The 24,071-nt window shown below is 47.2% G+C and overlaps 1 protein-coding gene across 1 annotated transcript; it reads right to left on the bottom strand.

Moving 5' to 3' along the window:
- Positions 1 to 1,350: 1,350 nt before the first annotated feature.
- Positions 1,351 to 23,048, bottom strand: LOC144590077 (uncharacterized). Its single transcript, XM_078394943.1, has 5 exons — positions 23,030 to 23,048; positions 18,321 to 18,413; positions 6,412 to 6,504; positions 4,282 to 4,448; positions 1,351 to 1,464 (listed from the first exon to the last, which is right to left on the bottom strand). The coding sequence occupies exons 1-5, from the start codon at positions 23,046 to 23,048 to the stop codon at positions 1,351 to 1,353; spliced, it is 486 nt and encodes a 161-aa protein (XP_078251069.1).
- Positions 23,049 to 24,071: the final 1,023 nt, after the last annotated feature.

Raw genomic sequence — 24,071 nt, 5'->3', positions numbered from 1 at the left:
AGGGAGTTGAAATAATGCAGTGTAATTGTTCCGGTGTATGTCAGAGATCGGGTGATCTGGAAACTACCATCTACCTCCTTGGTTACAAGCGGGCAATCCTACATCGGACTTTTCTCCTTTTACCCTGCACTAAACGTTATTTTCTCATAATTTATCTATACTGTATATGGCTCGATTATAATCACGTCTTGTCTTTCTGCTGACTGGGTAACACACAACAACAACTTTTCACTGTACCTCACCATATGACAGTACTGTCACTATGTGTCAGTACACTAAACTAAGCTGCACTTGAATCACAGACAAAGAAGAAATCCATAGAGAATCCCCGTGTCAATAGAGAATGGACAATAGGCCATTCGGCCCTTCGAGCCAGCACCGCCATTCCATGTGATTATGGCTGATCATCCACAATTAGTACCCCGTTCCTGCCCTCTTCCCCTACCCCCTGACTCCGCTTTCTTTAAGAGATCTATCTAAATCTCTTGAAAGCATCCAGGAGAATTGACCTCCACTGCCTTCTGAGGCGGAGAATTCCACAGATTTACAACTGTCTGAGTGAAAAAAAATGTCCGCATCTCCGTTCTAAATGGCCTTACACCTTATTTTTAAACTGTGGGCCCCTGCTTCTTGACTACCCCAACATTGGGAACATGTTTCCTGCCTCTAGCTTCTCCAATCCCATAATAATCTTATATGTTTCAATAAGATCCACTCTCATCCTTTCAAATTGCAGTGTATACAAGCTCAGTCGCTCCAATCCCGACAATCCTGCGATTGCTGGAATTAACCTAGTAAACCTACGCTGCACTTGCTGCAAGAATGTCCTTCCTCAAATTTGGAGACATAAATTTGGTGTGGTCTCACTAGTACAACAGCAGAAGGACCTGCCCTGTACAAGTGCAGAAGGACCTCTTTGCTCCTATACTCAACTCCTCTTGTCATGAAGGCCAACATGCCATTAGCTTTCTTCACTGCCTGCTGTACCTGCATGCTTACTTTCAGTCGAACAATTGCTTAAGGTTTGATCTTCTGATTTCCGATTCTGCAAACCTCTGAACAAACAGTTTCAGTATTACATCAATTTTAACAAGTCATTGGTGTGAACTGTACATTTCAACACTCACCTTCCATACGAGAGGGTAAATCAGATAAACCACTGGTGATGTTCATGTATTCTTGTGGATCAGGACCTGTTCAAATCAAAGAGCATTCATTAAACCAGACTTGAATAACATTGTTAACACCAGTGTTCCAAAGTGATATTCAGTTCAGTGTGTTGATTTGCCGTACCGAGCTTCTGGATTTCTTTCAGTATTTTGTCCAGTTTTGGTAATTCATTCTGCATTTTCACAAAGGATTCCACATTACCCGCCGGGGCCGGTTGCCTTTCTCCATCACCAGACTTAGGAAGATGGTCGAACAGTCACTGCGGTTTCCCTTGACCGCGAGCTCACTGATATTCTGTGAGGAACAACAATGAATATATTGAGAAGTGAATGAGACAGTGCTAATGGGGTGGGTATTAGTGATTCAGTAATGGGATATTCTGGTATTATTGAGCACAGAGGCAGACATTGGTTTGCCTGTTCATCCACCCATGACACTGGGCTAACCAACTGTGCACTCCCAGAGTCCTGACAGTGTGAAACGCGCTTCACACCTGGCAGTGTCCGAGAACACAGCAGAGTACAACACGGGAACAGGCCATTTAGGTCAACGATGGCTGTGTTGATATGGATGGGAAATGTATCCAATTCATTTTTGCCTCACATAGACACTATCCCACTAGAAATGGATGTGTCCAGTCCAGCCTGCATTGCTTCCTGCTCGGCATTTTGAGGCTATTATGTTATTTCATCTACATTCTTACCCACTCTGAGCCCGCACCGAACTTCTTTCCACCTACCTCGACTCCATCCTATCCCCGCTGGTCAAATCCCTCCCCACCTACGTCCAAGACACCTCACATGCTCTCCATCTCCTCGATAACTTCCGGTTTGCAGGCCCCCCACTCCCTCATCTTTACCATGGATGTCCAGTGACTCTACACTTCCATCCCCCACAAGGATGGTCTTGAAGCCCTCCGTTTCTTCCTCGACCGTAGAACCAGCCAATCCCCATCTAGTAACACTCTCCTCGGCCTGGCAGAGCTGATTCATACCCTTAACAACTTCTCCTTTGGCTCCTCCCACTTCCTCCAAACCAGAGGCGTAGCTATGGGCACTCGCATGGGCCCAGCTACGCCTGCCTCTTTGTCGGGTATGTCGAACAATCCCTGTTCCAGACGTACACTGGCCCCATCCCCGAACTCTACCTCCGCTACATCGACGACTGCATTGGTGCCACCTCTTGTACCCATGTAGAACTCACTGACTTCATACATTTCACCACCAATTTCCATCCTGCCCTTAACTATACTTGGACTATCTCCGACATCTCCCTCCCGTTTCTGGACCTCACCATCTCCATCACAGGAGACAGACTAGTCACTGACATCTACTACAAACCCACTGACTCCCACAGCTATCTGGCCTACACCTCTTCGCACCCTGACTCCTGCAAAACGTCTATCCCCTACTCCCAATTCCTCCGTCTACGCCGCATCTGCGCCCGGGATGAGGTGATCCACACTAGGGCATCAGTGATGTCCTCATTCTTCAGGCAACGGGGCTTCCCCTCTACCATTATAGATGAGGCTCTCACTAGGACATCCTCTATATCCCACAGCTCCGCTCTTGCTCCCCCTCCCCCCATTCGTAACAAGTACAGAATCCCACTCGTTCTCACCTTCCACCCCATAAGCCAGCAAATCCAATAAATCATCCTGCAACATTTCCTTCCCCTACAACTGGACCCCACTACCGGCCACATCTTCCCATCTCCTCCCCTTTCTGTGTTCCGCAGAGACCGTTCCCTCGGTAACTCCCTGGTCCACTCGTCCCTTCGTACCCAAACCACCCCCTCCCCGGGCACTTTCCCCTGCAACCGCAGGAGATGCAACACCTGTCCATTTACCTCCACCCTCAACTCCGTCCAAGGACCTAAACAGTCTTTCCAGGTGAGACAGAGGTCCACCTGCACCTCCACCAACTTCATTGATTTTATCCGCTGCTCTAGATGTCAATTTCCCTACATCGGCGAGACCAAACGGAGGCTCGGCGATCGTTTCGCTCAACACCTTCGCTCAGTCCGCCTTAACCAACCTGATCTCCCGGAGGCTGAGCACTTCAACTCCCTCTCCCACTCCCAGTCTGACCTTTCTGTCATGGGCCTCCTCCAGTGCCATAGTGAGGCCCAGCGGAAATTGGAGGAACAGCACCTCATATTTCGCTTGGGCAGCTTGCAGCCCAACGATATGAACATTGACTTTTATCCCTCCCCCTCCCCATCCCAGTTCTCCCACTGTCTTCCTGTCTCCACCTATATACTTTCTTTGTCCCGCCCCTGACATCCGGCTGAAAAAGGGTCTAGACCTGAAACGTCACCCATTCCCTCGCTCCTAGATGCTGCCTGACCTGCTGAGTTACTCCAGCATTTTGTGATACCTTCGATTTGTGCAGCATCTGCAGTTATTTTCCCTCACTCTAAGCCCGCATTCACTCATTGACCAGATAACTTTTTGATTTCTATACCTACCCCAGTTACACCCGATCAAATACATCCCTCTCTTGCACATTTCCTGCAGCTCATCCCCTCCTTTTACTGCATATTAACTCGGCTCCTCTTCCCACAGATGCGCGCATAACTGATCTGCTGAGTATTGTTTGTTGAGATTGTAGATTGAATGACAAGCGAACAGTTTAATGTCTTAGAGTAATTCAGCAGGTCAGGCAGCATCTCCAAAAACAGAGTTATTTAGTGCAGCACAGTATGTTCTTTTTTTGTAAACCAGGATCTGCAGTTCTTGTGCTTTTGCCTAATGCCCTCTGTGGTTTAACGAACTGAACTAAATGCGACCAATGAAACTGATGCCACATAAAACGTGTTATCGTTTTTGATTCTCGTTTACAAGTTTACTGCTCCCTGACCGTTGTGCTAAGATGCATGTGTGGGAAGAACAGCTGGATCAGAATGGACAATTCTCAGAAGTTCCCATGACACAGGTTTTATTCCTAATACCAGATCTACAGGACACAAACCGATCAGAGATTATTGCATTGTCCATTACATTGTTCAGCCCAGGGAGTGCGAGGTGAGTGAGACTGGCATTGGTCACTCTTCCCCAATGCCGTCAGTTCTGTGACGGGAAACAGAAGTCACCGTGATCCTTCCACTTACCACGTGTTCTTGTTTAGTGAAATGTCCCTCCGGTCTCATCATGAAGCTGAGACTTTCAACCCCTTCTTCAATCGCCTGTTTTAGTCTCTCCCGATAGAATTTTGTTAGTTGGAACAATTGGTACTCGTTCCACTGTGTCAGGAGCTCAGACAATGTAGGCGTCAGATCTGTGTATTCAAAGAGAGAAACAAAACATCATCTGAATCAGTACCCTTGGCTCCCGCTACAACAGCAACCCCCACCCTGAGTGTTCCAGGCTCCTAATGAGAATGATCCAAGAAGAATATCGGAATAAGACAATTTGCTGGAGGAACTCAGTGGGTCAACCATCATCTCTGGAGAATATTGTGGGTGACGTTTCAAGTCTGGATCTGTTTTTAGGCTGATTGTGGTGGCGGTGAGTGGGGAGAAATGTGGACAAGAGGAAGAACAGGTGAAAGACAGTAAGTAAGGTGGATACAGGTGAGGGGAGATTTTGATAGGCTGATAATTGGGGAAAGGCCAGAGTTGAAAAGACAGGTGTAAAACAAATGGAGTGAAGAGTTGCAAATTGTGCAGTGAGATGAATTCATGTAAGTGGAAAGGGAGGGGGTAGGAGAAATTTGCGCGAGGAGCAAAAATGGTTAGCAACCGGGAAATCCACTAGGTTTTGGCGGATAAAGCGGAAGTGTTCGGGAAAACAGTCGCTGAGTCTATGCTTTCTCTCGCCAATTGCCAAACATTGAAACTCTCGTCCCATTGCCATACCAACCTCTCTGTCCTTGGACACATGCTCACTGAAGAAACAGCACTTCACATTCCGCTTGGGTCGCCTTAAATCCAATGGTATGAACACTGAATTCCCCAAGATTAAGTAACAATCCAAACCGCACACCCGCCATATTTCCGCCCACTCTCTCCACAGTATCGCACGGATTTCTCCCCTCCCCATTTCCTTCCTCCGATATTCCTTTCTTTATTTTCACAATCTCCAACACTCAGTCCTGCTGCTTAACATCTTGATGTTTCATCTCTAGCCTTTGTTCAACCACCTACCTATAAAAAAAAACCCTCCTCAATAACATCCATCTCACTTGCCAGGCTTTGTGTTGCCGCACCTCTCTGCCAGCTTGCGGCTAACCCTGCCATCAGTCTCATGAATCGGGGAGGCTGAGGTAACGTGTGAGCAGGGGAGAGTTGGACAGCGTGTGACCCGAGGAGGATGTGACGGTGTGACCAGGGAACATGAGCCCCAGGGGGATGGGGCAGCGTTGGACACGGGAAGGATGGGCACTGGGGGAGTGTGATCATCTCCATAGCCGGTGTTCAGACAGAGAACAGATCACAGCAAAAAACGCACATTAAACGAATGCACTGATGAAGAGGTGCAGATGGACTTATCGCTTGAGGCAACCCTGTAGTTGATGCCAGCTAATCTTCCTAGGATTATCTTCCACATGCATGAACCACCCAGCTTCACTCCACTCTCTGTGGCCTCATGCTCCCTGGCTTCAAAGGATACTTTGTCATGTGTACCCTAGTTCAGTGACCATCCTCCTGTACACGAGGATTAGGAGAAGAATCGATACACTATCTGTTATATTGTAGTGGTTTGGCCACAATATAGAATGGATCAATGCACACAGTCTTTTACCCAGAGGAGGAGAATCAAGAAACAAATGACAAAAACGGTACATCGATAGGATAGGTTTAGAGGGACATGGGTCTTACACAGGCTTGTGGGACTATAGTAGATCGGCCATGTTGTTTGACATGTCCAAGGTGAGCCTTGTTCCATACCGTATGCCTCTATGACTCTAAGGTACAACTTGACCATAATAACTCTAACAGTGCAGACTGCACAGAGTCCAAACACAAGAGTCGCCACGTTTTATGTGCCATCTTATACTCTTCAGTTTCTCAGAAAGCCTCTCCCCAGTCACTGCATTAATGCATATCTGAATCTTCAATGAGGATGACTCATCGCCTCAATGATCACTCCCTCGGTCCTTTCAATTACCGCCAGCAGGATAACATCCTCTCTTTCTCAGTCCCTTCCTTCATCCCTTATCCTTCGGACCTGTCGACCATGCATTAGGTGCAACCAGATATCAAGACAACATTTATATCTTGAAGAATTCTGCAACACACCTGTGTCCGTCCTTGTTGTTGGGGTCACTGGAGCCGCAGTCCTGTTTCCATCTTCAGCCAAGGTGTGGATAGGTATTACCATATTCTGCTGCTCTGCAGTAAACCGAATAATAATAGTGGGATTAAACAATGATTAACACAAGAAGGAAAAGATTACGAAGTGAACTGTGAACCACAATCCACAACTATCAATAGACAATAGATAATAGATGCAGGAGGAGGCCATTCGGCCCTTCGAGCCAGCACTGCCATTCAATGTGATCATGGCTGATCATTCTCAATCAGTACCCCGCACCTGCCTTCTCCCCATACCCCCTGACTCCCCTATCCTTAAGAGCTCTATCTAGCTTTCTCTTGAATGCATTCGGAGAATTGGCCTCCACTGCCTTCTGAGGCAGAGAATTCAACAGATTCACAACTCTCTGACTGAAAAAGTTTTTTCTCATCTCAGTTCTAAATGGCCTAATCCATATTCTTAAACTGTGGCCCCATGTTCTGGACTCCCCCAACATTGGGAACATGTTTCCTGCCTATAACGTGTCCAACCCCTTAATAATCTTATACGTTTCGATAAGATCTCCTCTCCTCCTTCTAAATTCCAGTGTATACAAGCCTAGTCGCTCCAGTCTTTCAACATATGACAGTCCCGCCATTCCGGGAATTAACCTAGTATACCTTCGCTGCACGCCCTCAATAGCAAGAATATCCTTCCTCAAATTTGGAGATCAAAACTGCACACAGTACTCCAGGTGCGGTCTCACTAGGGCCCTGTACAACTGTAGAAGGACCTCTTTGCTCCTATACTCAACTCGTCTTGTTATGAAGACCAACATTCCATTGGATTTCTTCACTGCCTGCTGTACCTGCATGCTTCTTTTCAGTGACTGATGCACTAGGACACCCGGATCTGCTGCTAACTTGACACCATTCAGATAATACTCTGCCTTCCTATTCTTACCACCAAAGTAGATAACCTCACACTTATCCACATTAAACTGCATCAGCCATGCATCCGCCCACTCACACACACTGTCCAAGACACCCTGCATCCTCATAGCATCTTCCTCACAGCTCACACTACCACCCAGCTTTGCATCATCTGCAAATTTGCTAATGGTACATTTAATCCCTTCATCCATGTCATTAATACATATCGTAAACAGCTGCGGTACCCCACTAGTTACTGCCTGCCATTCTGAAAGGGACCCATTTATCCCCACTCTTTGCTTTCTGTCTGTCAACCAATTTTCTATCCATGTCAGTACCCTACCTCCAATACCATGTGCTCTAATTTTGGCCACTAATCTCCTATGTGGAACCTTGTCAAAGGCTTTCTGAAAGCCAATGTACTCCACATCCACCGGCTCTCCCCTGTCAATTTTCTTAGTTACATCCTCAAAGAATTCCAGAAGATTAGTCAAGCATGATTTCCCCTTCGTAAATATATGCTGACTCGGAACAATCCTGTTACTACTCTCCGAATGCTCCGCAATTTCTTCTTTTATAATTGACTCCAGCATCTTCCCCATCACTGCCGTCAGACTAACTGGTCTATAATTGCCCGTTTTCCCTCTCCCTCCTTTCTTAAAAAGTGGAACAACATTAGCTACCCTCCAATCCACAGGAACTGATCCAGAATGTATAGAACATTGGAAAATGATTACCAATGCGTCCACAATTTCTAGTGCCACCTCTTTAAGTACTCTGGAATGCAGACCCTCAGGCCCTGGGGATTTATCAGCCTTCAGTCACATCAGTCAACACCATTTCCTGCCTAATATGGATTTCCTTCAGTTCATCCGTCACCCTAGGATCTCTGGCCACTAGAACATCTGGGAGATTGCTTGTATCTTCCTTAGTGAAGACAGATCCAAAGTACTGGTTCAACTCATCTGCCATTTCCTTGTTCCCCATAATAAATCCACCCGCTTCTGTCTTCAAGGGACCCACATTTGCCTTGACTATTTTTTTCCTCTTTACATACCTAAAAAAGCTTTTACTATCCTCCTTTATATTATTGGCTAGTTTACCCTCGTACCTCATCTTTTCTCCCCGTATTGCCTTCTTAGTCATCTTCTGTTGCTCTTTAAAAGAGTCCCAATCCTCTGGATTCCCACTCTTCTTTGCTTTGTTGTACTTCTGCTCTTTTATTTTTATGCTGTCCTTGATTTCCCTTGTCAGCCACGGGTGCCTCTTACTCCCCTTGGAATCTTTCCTCCTCTTTGGGATAAATTGATCCTGCAACTTTTGCATTATTCCTAGGAATATCTGCCATTGCTGTTCCACCGTCTTCCCTGCTAGGGCCTACTTCCAGTTAATTCTGGCCAGCTCATGTAGTGTTGGGGGTGACATCCTCCCTATATTACAACTTATCTTAATGACGCGGATGAAAGGACCACAGTTTAGCAGAGCACTTGAAAATATGGCACGCATATTGTTTGAAGCATCGAAATTGGCTGATTGAGCAACTAATAAAGAGGCAAGATCCAGCGGAGCGGCCTGTTGGGAGTGGCTGTGTTGGTAGAGAGGCTGTGTAGAGGTAAAGTGCTGTGTAGAGGGCAAGTGCCAGTCTTCGGCTCACGAGTCTTCGGCAAGGAGTGTGAGAAGGGGAGGAGATAAATGTACAGTCTGTTGAACCTGCTGTTTAAGCAGTTGCGTGATATTGGTGAGCTTGTTGGTTCTTATTTCAGTGCCACCAATAGACAGGTGGAATGATGCAACGTTCTTCCTGCAGCACCTGGGATGTCAGAGCAACTGCTGGTGTCGCTGGTGATTAAACCCGTGGGAAATGTGTCCAGGTGCAGCACCTTGCAGGCTGTATTTGGGAAATGGAGATGCAAACAGATGACCCCGGGATCATCCGAAAGACCTTTTGGACAAAACTAACAGTGAGGTGGTCATGCCCAAACACCAGGATGAATGGAGGTGAGTGACCCCCAGGACACCTATTTAGCAAAGGGTAAAGGTGACCATTCCCTTTCAAAACACATAACAGTTTTGGAGACTGTTAGGGGATGACCCGTCAAGGAAGAGCAGTATTATCAGCAGCATGAGGCTCCGTGCCTGGCAAAGCCATAGTGGTAGGATATACATCTGTTGGGGAGAGTGGTGGACAGGAGGTTCGGTGGAAGCAATCGAGACTCCTGTATTGTGTATTGCTTTCTGGTGCCAGGGTCCAGGATGATTCGGAGCGGTTACTTGATATTCTCAAGGGGGAGAGTGAGGAGCCAGAAGTCACTGTGCATGTTGGTACAAATGACATAGGATGTTCAGAAAGATGTAAAAAATACAGGACAGTGATCTCCGTAGTACTGCTTGTGCTACGTGCTAGTGAGTGTAGGTACAGGGAAAACAAGGACAGGTGAATGCGTGGCAATGGAGCTGATGCAGGGATTCATACTTTTGTACAACTGGGATTTCTTCTGGCGCAGACGTTACCTGCACAAGAGGGATGAGTTGCAGCTGAACCTGAAGGGAACGCCAATATCCTGAGCGGCAGCTCCCAGCCTCCATCACAAGAAATAGACCACTGATTGACGTCTAATACAACCCCACTGACTGCCACAACTATCTCGACTATACGTCTTCTCCCCTTGCTTCCTGCTTTGAGTCCATCCCCTTCTCCCAAATCCTCCGTCTACGCCGCATCTGCGCCCAAGATGAGGTGTTCCATACTAGAACATCTGAGATGTCCTCAGTTTAGGGAACGGGGATTCCCCTCTCCCATCATAGATGAGGCCCTGACTCGTATCTCCTCGGTACCCCGCAGCTCCGCCCTTGCCCCCTCTTCCTATTCGCAACAGAGACAGAGTCCTCCTCGTCCTTACCTTCCACCCCATCAGCCGTCACATACAGCACATAATCCTCCAACATTTCCGCCACCTCCAATATTATCCCCACCACTAGCCACATTTTCCCATCTCCACCCCTTGCCGCCTTCCACAGAGGCTGTTCCCTCCGCAACTCCCTGGTTAACTTATCCCTTCCCAACCAAACCACTCCCCTCCCAGGTACCTTCCGCTGCAACCGTACAAGATGCAACACCTGTTGCGATACCTCCTCCCTCGACTCTGTCCATGGACTTCGACAGTCCTTTCAGGTTAGGCAAAAGCTCATTTGCACCTCATCCAAACTTATCTACTGTATCCGTTGTTTCGGGAAACAAAAACTGCAGATGCTGGTTTAAATCGAAGGTAAACACAAAATACTGGAGTAAGTCAGCGGGTCAGGCAGCAACTCAGGAGAGAAGGAATGGGTGACGTTTCGGGTCGAGACCCTCTTCAGATTGATGTCAGGGGAGGGAGTGGGACAAAGATAGGATGTAGTCGGAGACAGGAAGCCTAGTAGGTGAACTGGGAAGGGGAGGGGATAGAGAGGGGAAGCAGGGACTACCTGAAGTGGAAGAAGACAATGTTCATACCGCTGGGGTATAAACAGCCCAAGCGAAAGGTGAGGTGCTGTTCCTCCAATTGCCCATATTTTTGTCTTTCTTCGGTTTAAACCAGCATCTGCAGTTCCTTCTTACACATCCTGACCGGCAGTTTGCTGCAGCTATGTGGGTGGATCGACGCTAGATTGTTTGAAGGATGAGATCCAATGCATGGCTGAGGCAGATGAGAAACAGGAGGCGAACTTTCAGAGAAAGTTCAGTTGACAAAATAGGCATGACAGCGAGCCAGGAAGAGCTATATGATTGTATTGCAATTATTAATGTCAGGCTGATGAGCTGAGGGTGTGAATAGGTGTGTGCAACTGGGATGCTATGTTGATAGTTAGGCGATGACCCATCAGGGAAGAGCAGTAATATTAGGCAGGAGGAAGCATCGTGCCTGGAAGACCCATCGTGGTGGGATTCCCATAAGTTTGGGGGGTGGGGGTGGACAATATAGACGTGACAACAAGCGAGGTAGGGCTGTTTGATTGAATTGCAATTATTTTAATGTGAGAGGTCTGAGGGGTAAGGCGGATGAGCTGAGGGTGTGGATACGTATGTGCCACTGGGATGTTGTACCCATTACAGAAATCTGGCTAAGTGGGACAGGACTGGCAGCTTAATGTTCCAGGATGTAGCGAGTGAGGTGAGGGCGAAAGAGGACTTTATTGATTAGGAAGAATGAAATGATATGTTTCATGTCGGCGAAACCAAGCGCAGGCTCGGCGATCGCTTCGCTGAACACCTGCGCTCGGTCCGTATTAACCAAACTGATCTCCCAGTGGCCGAGCACTTCAACTCCTCCTCCCATTCCCAGTCTGACCTTTCTGTCATGGGCCTCCTCCAGTGCCATAGTGAGGCCCACCGGAAATTGGAGGAACAGCACCTCATATTTCGCCTGGGCAGTTTGCAGCCCAGTGGTATGAACATCGACTTCTCCAACTTTAGATAGTTCCTCTGTCCCTCCCTTCCCCTCATCCTTCCCAGATCTCCTATATCCTCCCTTTGTCCCGCACCCCTGACATCAGTCTGAAGAAGGGTCTCGACCCGAAACGTCACCCATTCCTTCTCTCCCGAGATGCTGCCTGACCTGCTGAGTTACTCCAGTATTTTGTGAATAAATTGATATGGCTCATGGTTCCTTCAAGTAAGCCTATATTGTTGGAGCGATTAACTAAAGAGGTGCTGATCTCCTTGTTGGGTATGTGAATTGCTGAGGGAGGGGGCTGGGCGGGGGGAAATAGGCAGCGGTAATTGGAGGAGCGCAAATGCCAAGAGATTACAGGTAGCTAATAAGGTAGTCATTTTGGGGGATTTTGACTTTCTAAATATATTTATAAATTCCAAATATTTGCTGTCAAAGGAACATCCGGAAATGGGGATGCTTTGAAAAATGTTGTGACAAGAGTTCGGCATGCATTCTCATATTAAAGAGAATGGCAAGGCAAGTGGGAGCATCGAAGCTTGCATGATGAGAGAATCTGAGGCTCTGGTCAGGGAAACGCAGGCAGCTTGGGATCGATCTGGGAACGTGGGATTAAGTCTATTCCCAGAAAAGTTTTGGGAATTCAGGAGCATACCAAAGGAGGAAATTAGGCGAGTATACAGGGATCAAGAGGTAGCCCTGGCAGATAATATTAAGGGAGATTCAAAGTTCTAATTTATATTAAGGGAAATAGGGCCCTTTAGAAACCAAAGTGGTCGTCTCAGTGTGGAGCCACAGGAGATGTACAACGTTCTTAGTGAGTATTTTACCTCTGTGTTTAATGTTGAGCAATATGCGTAAAGCAGGGAACGTGGGACAATTAATGGAAGTGTCGAGAACAGTCTATATTACTGTCGAGGAGGTGCTGAATACCTCAAGGTGTATGAAGGTGGATACATCTCCAGGGTCTGATCAGTTATGTCCGAGGTCAGTGTGGGAAGGTAGCCTAGAAATTGTAGGTGCCTTGGCTCAGCTATACGAATGATCATTAGATACAGGTAAGGTGCTGGGGGGGGGGGGGGTAGCTATGCCATGTCTGCATTTAAGAGGGGTTGCAAGGTAAACCATGGGAAGTATAGACCAGTGAACCTAACGTCTGTGGTAGGCAAATTACTGGAGAATATTGAGGGGAACGATATATCCATATTGGGATTGATAAGGACTGATTGCGGAGAGTTAGCATAACTTTGTACATTGGAGATCATGTCTCACAAATCTGATTGAATTTTCTGAAGTAACTTAAAAGATTGATAAGGGAAAAGCCGTAGACTTTACATATGGACTTCAGGGCATTTGGTAACGTTCTACATGATAGACTGCTTTGGAAGGTTTCATCGCAAGTGATCCAGGGAGAGCAAGGTGACTGGATAAAGAATTGACCGTAATAGGAAGCGGAGGGTGACGATGAATGTTTGTTTTTCAGACTGCAGGCCTGTGACTGGTAGTGTTCCCCAGGGATCGTTGCTGGTCCCATTGCTGTTTGTGGATAATCTCAAAGATTTGGATGAGTACACAAGACATGATTAGTACGATAGTTATCAAGTGTTGCAATGGGGCCTTCATCCGTTGGGCTGAGGAATGTTGAATGGAGTTTAATACAGATAAGTACATGGTGTTGCATTTTGGGAAGTCAAAGCAGGACAGGACCTCGGTGAAGGACAGGGTTCATCAATCAGAATATTGAGTATAGAAGATGGGACGTTATGTAACAGGTGTACAAGACTTGGGCGAGGTCACATTTACAGTAACGTAGGCAGTGCAGCGTAGGTTCACGAGATTGATCCCTGGGATGGCGGGACTGACATATGAGGAAAGATTGAAAAGACCAGGCTTGTATTCACTGGAGCTTAGAAGGATGAGAGGGGATCTTATAGAAACATAACATTATAAAAGCACTGGACAAGCGAGATGCAGGAAAAATATTCCCAATGTTGGGCGAGTCCAGAACCAAGGGCCACATTCTTAGAATAAAGGGGATTCCATTTAAAACTGATGTGAGAAGGAACTTTTTCACCCAGTGTTGTGAATTTGTAGAATTCTCTGCCACTGAAAGCAGTGGAAGTCAAATCACTGGATGGATTTAAGAGAGAGTTAGATAGAACTCTAGGGGCTAGTGAAATCGAGGGATATGGGGAGAAGGCAGGCACGGGTTATTGATTGGGGGCGATCAGCCATGATCACAATGAATGACGGTGCTGTCTCGTAGGGCCGAATAGCCTCCTCCTGCACTGATTTTCTATGTTTTATACGTTTTCTATGTTTATGTGCTCAGTTCTGGACACCCTTTTATAGGAAAGATGTTACCAAACTGGAAATGGTGCGAAGAAGTGTTAAGAGCATGTTGCCAGTACTCGAGGGCCTGAATGACATGGAGAGGTTGAGCATATAACATATAACATATAACAACTACAGCATGGAAACAGGCCTGTCCGGCCCTACCAGTCCACGCCGACCATTTTCCCTGACCTAGTCTCATCTACCTGCACTCAGACCATAACCCTCTAATCCCCTCTTATCCATATACCTATCCAATTTACTCTTAAATAATAAAATCGAGCCAGCCTCCACCACTTCCGCCGGAAGCCCATTCCATACAGCCACAACCCTCTGAGTAAAGAAGTTCCCCCTCATGTTACCCCTAAACCTTTGTCCCTCAATTCTGAAGCTATGTCCCCTTGTTGGAATCTTCCCCACTCTCAAAGGGAAAAGCCTACCCACGTCAACTCTGTCCGTCCCTCTCAAAATTTTAAAAACCTCTATCAAGTCCCCCCTCAACCTTCTACGCTCCAAAGAATAAAGACCCAACCTGTTCAACCTCTCTCTGTAGCCTAAATGCTGAAACCCAGGCAACATTCTAGTAAATCTCCTCTGTACCCTCTCCATTTTGTCGACATCCTTCCTATAATTTGGCGACCAGAACTGCACACCATACTCCAGATTCGGCCTCACCAATGCCCTGTACAATTTTAACATTACATCCCAACTTCTATACTCGATGCTCTGATTTATAAAGGCAAGCATACTAAACGCCTTCTTCACCACCCTATCCACATGAGATTCCACCTTCAGGGAACAATGCACAGTTATTCCCAGATCCCTCTGTTCCACTGCATTCCTCAATTCCCTACCATTTACCCTGTACGTCCTATTTTGATTTGTCCTACCAAAATGCAGCACCTCACACTTATCAGCATTAAACTCCATCTGCCATCTTTCAGCCCACCCTTCCAAAAGGCCCAAGTCTCCCTGTAGACTTTGAAAATCTACCTCACCATCAACTACTCCACCTATCTTAATATCATCTGCATATTTACTAATCCAATTTGCCACACCATCATCCAGATCATTAATGTAAATGACAAACAACAGTGGACCCAACACAGATCCTTGGGGCACTCCACTAGACACTGGCCTCCAACCTGACATACAATTGTCAACCGTTATCCTCTGGTATCTCCCATTCAGCCATTGTTGAATCCATCTTGCAACCTCACTATTAATACCCAACGATTTAACCTTCTTAATCAACCTTCCATGTGGAACCTTGTCAAATGCCTTGCTGATGTCCATATAGACAACATCCACAGCCTTGCCCTTATCAATTTCCCTGGTAACCTCTTCAAAAAAATCAAGAAGATTAGTCAAACATGACCTTCCAGGCACAAATCCATGTTGACTGTTTCTAATCAGGCCTTGATTATCCAAATAATTATATATATTGTCCATAAGTATCTTTTCCATTAATTTTCCGAGGACTTTATTCTTTGGAGCGCAGGAGGACGAGGGATGATCTTATTGAGGTGGATAAGTTCGTGAGGGGAGTGGAGAGTGTCTTAGACGCAGAGCAGGGGAATGAAGAACCAGAGAAAATAGATTTAAGGTTAGTGGATAAAGATTTCATAGGAATCTGGGGGAAATGCCCACAGACGACCTACTCCAATGACTGTTCCTATTTCAAACGGTCAAAGGTGGACTGCCTCCATCCAATTTAGAATTTTACATTTAAGCCCAGAACTGTTCTTTTACAGAGGTTTCAAAGCTAATTGAATTGTAGTCATTTGTCACAAAGTGGTCATCAACCGACATCTCAGTTCGAACTATCTGAATACTACTTTGGGTTATGTCCGCCAGTTTAAACCCTCCTTTGCAGCACTTTCAAAACTGCCCACGCAATGTTAGTCTCCTTTCAGTTCAGGTCACCTCTATCCCTGAAAAATCCAAATGATGCAAATACCTGAATCTCCGATCTTTGCACCAACTCCTCAGCCGTGCATTCATTTTAACGGTACGTGCATAAATGTCACACGTACCGAAGTACTGTGAAAGGCTTGGATTTGCATTCAATCCAAAAAGATCAGATAGACCACACATAGATACAGTTAGTTAAAACTGAAGAGCAGATGAAGCAAAGGTGGAGATACAGAGTGCGGAATGTAGTTCGCAGCATTGTAGCGCATCAGTTCATTAGAGAAAGTGCAATGTCATTGATGGGGTAGACGTAAACAAGTAAAATGTAAATTGGGAGAACAGGAATACATCCCTAGCTTATGAGAGGTTGGTTCTCGAATTCGATAAGATCATGGCCTTGAATCACGTGATATGTTATCTCCAGATAACCAATATAAAATATGGATGCTTGTTACTTTGAGATAATCTGATAATTTTGATCCAAATATTCCCGATTTTGTCCTTTCAGTTATCTGCCAAAATTGTGATCACTTCACTCTGCTTTTCTACCGCCGGAACTGGATTTGAACCTATATTTGTGGAAGATTAGTCAACATGTTAGAAGGAGAAATGACATTTAAAATTACTCCTCATAAGGGCAAGTTGACGCATGTTGGAGGGATAAATAAAACCAAAATATTCACCATGGTCAAGAGACAAGGGACAAGGGCCAAGAGACCACTGAGAAACACCCGTGCAAACACATAGATCCCTAAAGTCAGCAACACACACGAAGACAACATTTAGCATTCTTGTCATTAGCTGCAGCATGGAATGCAAGTGCAGGGAGGCACGTTTAAAATTACAAATTTACAGGGAGCTGATTAAGTATTAAGTTGAAGAAGGATTGCGATTCTAATCTCCATACTGTGGGAAGGATGCGGAGGAGATTCTTCAGGATATTGCTCGGAAATTAATATTTCAATTATCAACAGAGACTGGAGTTGTTGAATTCGTGTTCATTGAAGTTGGGGCGGACAAGCAGCGATCAGCTAGAGGAAGGAAAAACAATGAGAAAAGTCGATGGCAAAAAATACTTTTCCCCATCGTAGACGTGTCCATGACCTGGGAGGGGGCGCATGGGTTTAGGTCAGGACTGTGAGGTTTACAGGATGATCTCTCGAGAATATTTTTTCACCAGCGGATGGTCACAGTCTGGGACACCCTGCGTGAGATGGTGTTGGAGGCAGTACCCTCACGTATTTGGCAGCACCTGGATAAGCATTCAAATTGTAAATGGGTCGCAGGCAACAAACCTAGGAATGCTGGGAAATGGGATACGTTCAATTTATTGTTGTCACGTGCACAGTGAAAAGTGCTTTTGTTGAATATTAACCAGACAGAGAAAATACTATACATTAAAATCAAGTCAGCACAAGGTACAAATCAGGATAATGGGAGTGGCATTCAGTGTAAGATAAATTCCAGCAAAGTGTGGTTAACGATAGTCAGAGGGTCTTCAATTGGGCGGACGAGACCACTCGCTAACTGGTGAGAGGATGGTTCAGTTGCCTGATAACAGCTTGGAAGGAACCCTTCCTGAATCTGGAGGTACGCGTTTTCACACTATATCTCTTGCCTGGTGGAAGATGGAAGAGGAGGGGGTGATTGGTGAGACACTCGTCATTGATTATGATGGTGGCCTTTCCAAGGCAGCGGGAAGTGCAGATGGAGTCAATGGGAGGGAGGTTGGTTTACGTGGTGGTCTAGTTACATTCACAACTCGCTGCAACACATTGAGGTCTTGAATGGAGCTCTTACAAAACCACAGATGGACATAAAAAGCTAGAGTAACTTAGCGGAACAGGCAGCATCTCTGGAGAGTAGAAATGTGTGACTTTTCGGGTCGAGTTCCTTCTTACAAAACTGTGCTGACATGCATTTTGCTAAATTGCTAAACTCCAGAAGTTGGTGAGTGTGTGGAGGGATTGGCAGCTGGCAAACCATTGTGGGTCAAAGGCCAATTTCTACGTAGTACGCCCATTGATTCTGGACACTGATATTCTGACTTAAAGTTTAAGACCTCAATGAGTTGTGAATGTAACTAGACCATCACGTAAACCAACCTCCCTCCCATTGTGATAACATAAACTAAAATGTGGCGATTTATCACACATCTGTCCACATGTGACTGTCCCTGCAGATGTAAATTTTCTGTGTTCAGCCCCTTCCCTATTTCCACTTGTTTTCTTAACCTCAGTATTTGCAACAGCTCCACGCCCATTGTCAGGGCAACATTTATATTTCACAGAAGGCTCCACAAACCTTTCTGTTTACTTGACGTAGATGCCACTGCATCCCCTCCGCAATCGCCATCTTCAGCCATGATGATGACAAGCGGTCCAAAATTCTGTGATTCTGGAACGAACAATATTAAGAAAACCATCAAGCAACAAATGAATGCGAAGGAAAACCAACACACACATTATCTTATCCAACGAACCCGTCTTCCCAACGTCATATAGTCTCTCTGGGCTCACACAACGTCCGACAACGTCATCTGAAAGGCCAAATTCAACGCACTAACTAATTCCCGCTTTTCTATTCTAAACGTTATCTCGTCAGATAACTGGAAGACGATTGCATTCTTTTGCCGGATAACCGACAGAAAGTGATTGTGTAATTCCTCTGCCAATTAGTCACGAAACATTATAAACCCCTCATCGTCTGTCTGCTTTATGTTATGTTCGAGGGATCCAGGTTTTACGCTGGAGCGGGAAGTTACTGTGAGGAAGTGGCAAAATAATTTAATCCACTAGCCCCTAGAACTCTATCTAACTCCATTTAAAATTCATCCAGTGAATTGGCCTCCACTGACTTCTGGATTCGACAAATTCACAACTCTCTGGGTGAAAACGTTTCTTCTCCCCTCAGTCTACATTTTGTCATTTTACTTTTTGAAATATTGATTGAAAACAAAGACCAGAACTAAATCCGAGCTGCGATCGTCTCACCTTAATTCCATAAGGATGTGTTGCCTGCACACGAATATATTTTAAAGTGGTTTCTTCTTTGCTTCATTCCAGGTGTCAGGTGATGATTGATTTGCGAGGTGCGGCTGTTGTTCTGTGAGCTGCAGCGCTCAGTACCTGCGTGCAAGCAGCTGCCTGTCCACAGCGTGGATTCCAACCCTCACACGCCTCAGAACAGGGAGCGGTCTCGCTGCTGAAACCAAGACCAACCGGTTTGACAATCTGCTGCTGTGTACTGTGAATAAAGTTGTTTTAAAACTCCTGTTAACCCTTTATGCTATTAGGAATACAGTAACAAGGATAGGGTTTGAACACAACCTGTAGTCATTTTGATTGCGGCATTCCGGGAAAAGTCCCCCTCATCTTCCTGCCCGCTGTTACTCAATGTAGTTTATTATTATGTAAGGACTGGTGACAGAACTCTCCTCTCCAGAGGCCAGTCCAGATGTCTCTACCCGCGTGAGGGATTATTTCAACATGGATACAATTTAAGCGAACAGGAAACTTCTTCCTGGTATTTATATATGGTCTCATTAACGTGAGTCCATCGCGGTTCTCTTCTCTCTCTGTGTGCACGTCTGATACCAGCTCAAGCCACATACATGAACCGTTCCGATGAATCGGAGAATACGTTTTTTTTGTGGGTTGTTTTAGTTTCGGTCGGGTAATCTCGGGCTGATATCTCGGGTGCGGGATGAAGACAGACAGCGTGTTTATCCGGCAATGAGCTGAAGAGTTCGGTCTCCACTCATCGTCCGGGAACGGTTGGAACCGGATCACAAGCCCGGTCAGCCGGGCAACATCGTGTAAGTGGAAAATGCCAGTGGATTAGAGTGGGTTAAATTCCAGTGATCCAAGTCCCACTTGGTGTCCAGTGACTGCTCAGTAATGTGTCTGTGGGAGGCGGCGAACACCCGGACTTGGATGACAGCTGGCTACTAGGAACAACACCGGGCAGAACAACTGTGAAAAATGTTGCCCCCGATGCCGCAGACATAACTCCTACAGGTTTGTTAAAATCCGGATCTGTTCCTGCATTCCCAGTAGCAGAAAGGGTTAACTAGAATTTACTCCGGCCCGAGGTGAAGGTGGACTACCGCAGTCCTGGTTCCACCCACCCTCATAGAGCGACCGGGACTGTCCAGGACTGGTCAGAAAGCGGGAAGAAGGGGAGTGGGTCAAACGGAGGAATCATTGGCAGCAACGTCAAAGATAAAGCTTACCTCACCATTCCAATTACTTTCTGCCTGGATTTCCGTGCAGATCTCACAACTTCTGTCTTTGCTATTCCATTCGGACCAATGGGGCGGGTGTTTTTGTTTTACTTTAACGAATGCCAAGCTGTGAATCCGATCCGCCCCATTCACTGGGAGGGTCTGAGCTCCGCCCTGTGTGTGAACGGTGCTGCCCGCCACAGTACGAGTTTCAGCTCAAACATCAGTCACCGGTCACGCGACAGAGAATCGCATTACTACGGAAATTAAAAAATAGCCCATCGAAAATGTACTCTCTAATAAACGTGGTCAACCGAGTCAGTCCTTCAGAAATATTAAATAACTTATTTTAAACCATTTTATTTACAGCTGAATAACACTGTGTTGCCGAACCGGTTGGATTTGGTTTCGGCAGAAAGGCCGCTCCCTGTTGTACGGAATGTAGGTGTTGGAAACCATCCCTTAGACAGGCAGGGGCTTGCACACAGACACTGAGCTCTGAGTCTCAAGCATCAACAGCCTGCATCTCGTGAATTAATCACAGATGCATTCGCTTATTAATTGAAAGCATAAAACTCCATGAGATTGTCTAAACGTAAGAGGAATGGGAGCAAGACAGCTTGGGGGACGAAGGGGAATGGGAGATAGCCAGCTTGTGGAGTTAGGATAAAGGGCTGAAGGCTGCTTGGGGAGTATAGTTTGGAAGGTAGCCAGTACTTCGGGGAGTAATAGATGGAAGGAAGCAAAGTGGATTGTAAGAGATCATTCATTATAAATAAAAGGAAAAGTAAAGGCAAGGATAAATTGTCATCAGTTTACTCTGTATTCCTTAACTTTTACTGTTGACTCGTCTGCTGGGAGCAGTGCTGGTTGTGCAACCTCACAGCAGCGGGAAGGAAGGAACTCCTATATCTCTTCTTCACGCACTTGGGGTGAAAGTGTCTGTCACTGAAGGAGCTACTCAGTGCAGTGGACAGTGTCCTGCATGGGGTGGGAGTCGTTGTCCAGCAGCGATGTTAACTTTGCCATCATCCTCCTCTCTCCCGCCGCCTGTACTGAATTGAGGGGGCAACTCAGGACGGAGTTGGCCTTCCTGTCCAGCTTGTCAAGTCTCTTCTCCTCCGCTGCTGAGATGCTGGGGAGTAAGGGTAACGGGGGATAGCTTGCTACCCCCCTTGCCTAGCTAAGCTGGCTACCTCCAGTCCCTTACTCCCCTAAGCTGTCTCTCTCCCATCCCTTACTCCCCCAAGCTTGCTACCAGCCATTACCGTTACTCCCCCAATCTGGCTACCTAGGATCATTTTCTCCCTCTAGCTGGCTACTTCACATCCCAGATGGCTAATACACCCCAGCTGGGTAACTCCCATCCGCTACTCCCCAAATCTGGATACCTCCCATTCCCCTTACTCCCGCGACCTGGCAGCATTCCATCACTTTCTCCCCCAAGCCGGCTACCTCCCATCCCTTACTCCCCCAAGCTGGCTACCTCCCAAGACCGCGCCATTCCTCAAGCCGGCTACCTCCCATACCTTAATCCCGCAGGTTGGCTACCCCTCATCCCCCTTATTTCCCCAAGCTGGCTTCCTCCAATTCTCCATTACACATCCAATCTGGCAATTTCCCAAGCAGTTTTCCTCCCATTCCCTTACTCACCCAAGCTGGCTACTTCCCAGTCCCCTTACTCCACAAGCTGTCTACCTCCCATCTCTTATTCCCCAAGCTGGCTACCTCCCATCCCTTCCTCTCCAAGCTGCCGCAAGCTGGCTTCTACACATACTCCTTTCTCCCCGAAGCTGGCTTCCCCACATTCGCCTTGCTCCCCCAAGCTGGCTATCTCCCATTCCCCTTACGCCCTAAGCCGTCTTCCTCCCATTCCCCTTACTCCCCCAAGCCTGCTTCATCCCAGCCCCTTAATATTCCAAGCTGGCTACCACCCATCTCTTACCCCATAAGCTAGCTACGTCCCATCTCTTACTCCCCCAAACCGGCTTCCTCCCATTTCCCTTACTCCACCAAGCAGGCAATCCACTCACCTCATTCCCACAAGCTGGCTATCTCGCATCCCTTACTCCCCAGCTGGCATCGCGCCATCAGTTACTCACCCAAGCTGCCTCCCTCCCATCCCTTACTCCCCCTTGCTGGCTACCTACAACCCCCTTACTCCTTACTTCTTATCTCTTACTCCTCCATGCTGGCTAACTCCAATCACCCTTACTCCCCGAAGCTGGCTTCCTCCCATCGCCATTACTCACTTAAGTTATCTCCCATTCCTCTTACTCCCCCAAGCTGGCTCCCTTCCATTATCCTTACTCCCACAAGCAGTCTGCCTCCCATTGCCCTTACTCGCCAAACGCTGGCTACTTCCCAGTCTCCATACTCACACAATCTGGCTACATCCCATCCCTTGCACCCCAAGCTGGATACCTCTAGTCCTTTACTCCCCGAAGCTGGCTCGCTCCCATCCCTTACTCCCCCACGTTTGTTAACCCACATTCCCATTACTCCCCCAAACTGGCTACCTAATATCCCTTGCTCCTTCTAGCTGGCTACCTCCCATTCCTTACACCCCAGCTGGCTAGCTCCCAATCGCTTTAATCCCCCAAGCTGGCTACCTCCCATCCTTTACTCCCCCAAGCCGGCTACCTCCCATCCCTTACTCCCACAAGCCGGCTACATCCCATCCATTACTCCCGCAAGACGCCTACTTCGCTTCCCTTACTCCCCAAGCTGTCTTCCACCCATTCCAAATACTCCCACAAGCTGTCTAAAACCCATTCTCCTTTCTCACCAAAGCTGGCCATGGCCATCCGTTACTACCTACCACCTACCCCTCAATCGCCCCGTCTGGCTACGTCCCATCCCTTACTAGCGAAAGCTGGCTTTGTCCCATTCCTTAGTCCCCTGCTGACTTATCCCATTCCTTAGAGCCCCAAACAGTCCCATTCCACTTACTGCCCCAAGCTGGCTATCTCCCTCCCCTTACTCCCTCAAGCTGGCTACCTCCCATTCCACTTACTGCCCCAAGCTGGCTATCTCCCACCCCTTACTCCCCCAAACTGGCTACCTCCCATCCCTTACTCCCCAAGCGGGCTACCTCCCATTCCCCTTACTCCCCCAAACTGGCTACCTCCCATCCCTTACTCCCCAAGCGGGCTACCTCCCATTCCCCTTACTCCCCCAAACTGGCTACCTCCCATCCCTTACACCCCAAGCGGGCTACCTCCCATTCCCCTTACTCCCCCAAACTGGCTACCTCCCATCCCTTACACCCCAAGCTGGCTACCTCTCATTCCTTACTCCCCAAGCTGGCTACCTCCCATTCCACTTACTCCACAAGCTGGCTACCTCCCATCCCTTATTTCCCAAGCTGGCTACCTGCCATTCCACTTACTCCCCAAGCTGGCTATCTCCCATCCCTTACTCCCCAAGCTGGTTACCTCAAGTCCTTTACTCCCCCAAGCTGGATCGCTCCCATCCAATACTCCCCTAAGCAAGCTGGCTACCTCCCATCCATTACACCCCACCCCAGCTGACTACCTCCCATCCCTTACTCCCCAATCTGGGTATCTCCCATTCCCCTCACTCCCCCAAGCTGGCAGCATCCCGTCACGTACTCCCCCAAAGTGGCTACTTCGCATCTCTTACTCCCCCGTGCTGGATTCCCCCATTCTCCTTAATCCCCCAAGCAGGCTACCTCCCAAGACCGCGCCATCCCACAAGCCGGCTACCTCCCATACCTTAATCCCGCATGTTGGCTACCTCCCATCCCTCTTATTCCCCCAAGCTGTCTTCCTCCAATTCTCCATTACACATCCAATCTGGCAATCTCC

This window comes from Rhinoraja longicauda, unplaced genomic scaffold, assembly GCF_053455715.1.
Source record: "Rhinoraja longicauda isolate Sanriku21f unplaced genomic scaffold, sRhiLon1.1 Scf000120, whole genome shotgun sequence".
NCBI lineage: Eukaryota > Metazoa > Chordata > Chondrichthyes > Rajiformes > Arhynchobatidae > Rhinoraja > Rhinoraja longicauda.
The sequence above is the reverse complement of the archived record's forward strand: the minus strand, read 5'-3'. Positions and strand labels throughout refer to the sequence as shown.

Excerpts from the sequence above, each read along its gene's own strand:
- LOC144590077 (XM_078394943.1), bottom strand. Across the intron at positions 6,505-18,320 it reads TACGTCAAGTAAACAGAAAG|AGCAGCAGAATATGGTAATA; the intron begins GTTTGTGGAGCC and ends GGTTTACTGCAG. Across the intron at positions 4,449-6,411 it reads AACAACAAGGACGGACACAG|ATCTGACGCCTACATTGTCT; the intron begins GTGTGTTGCAGA and ends TTGAATACACAG.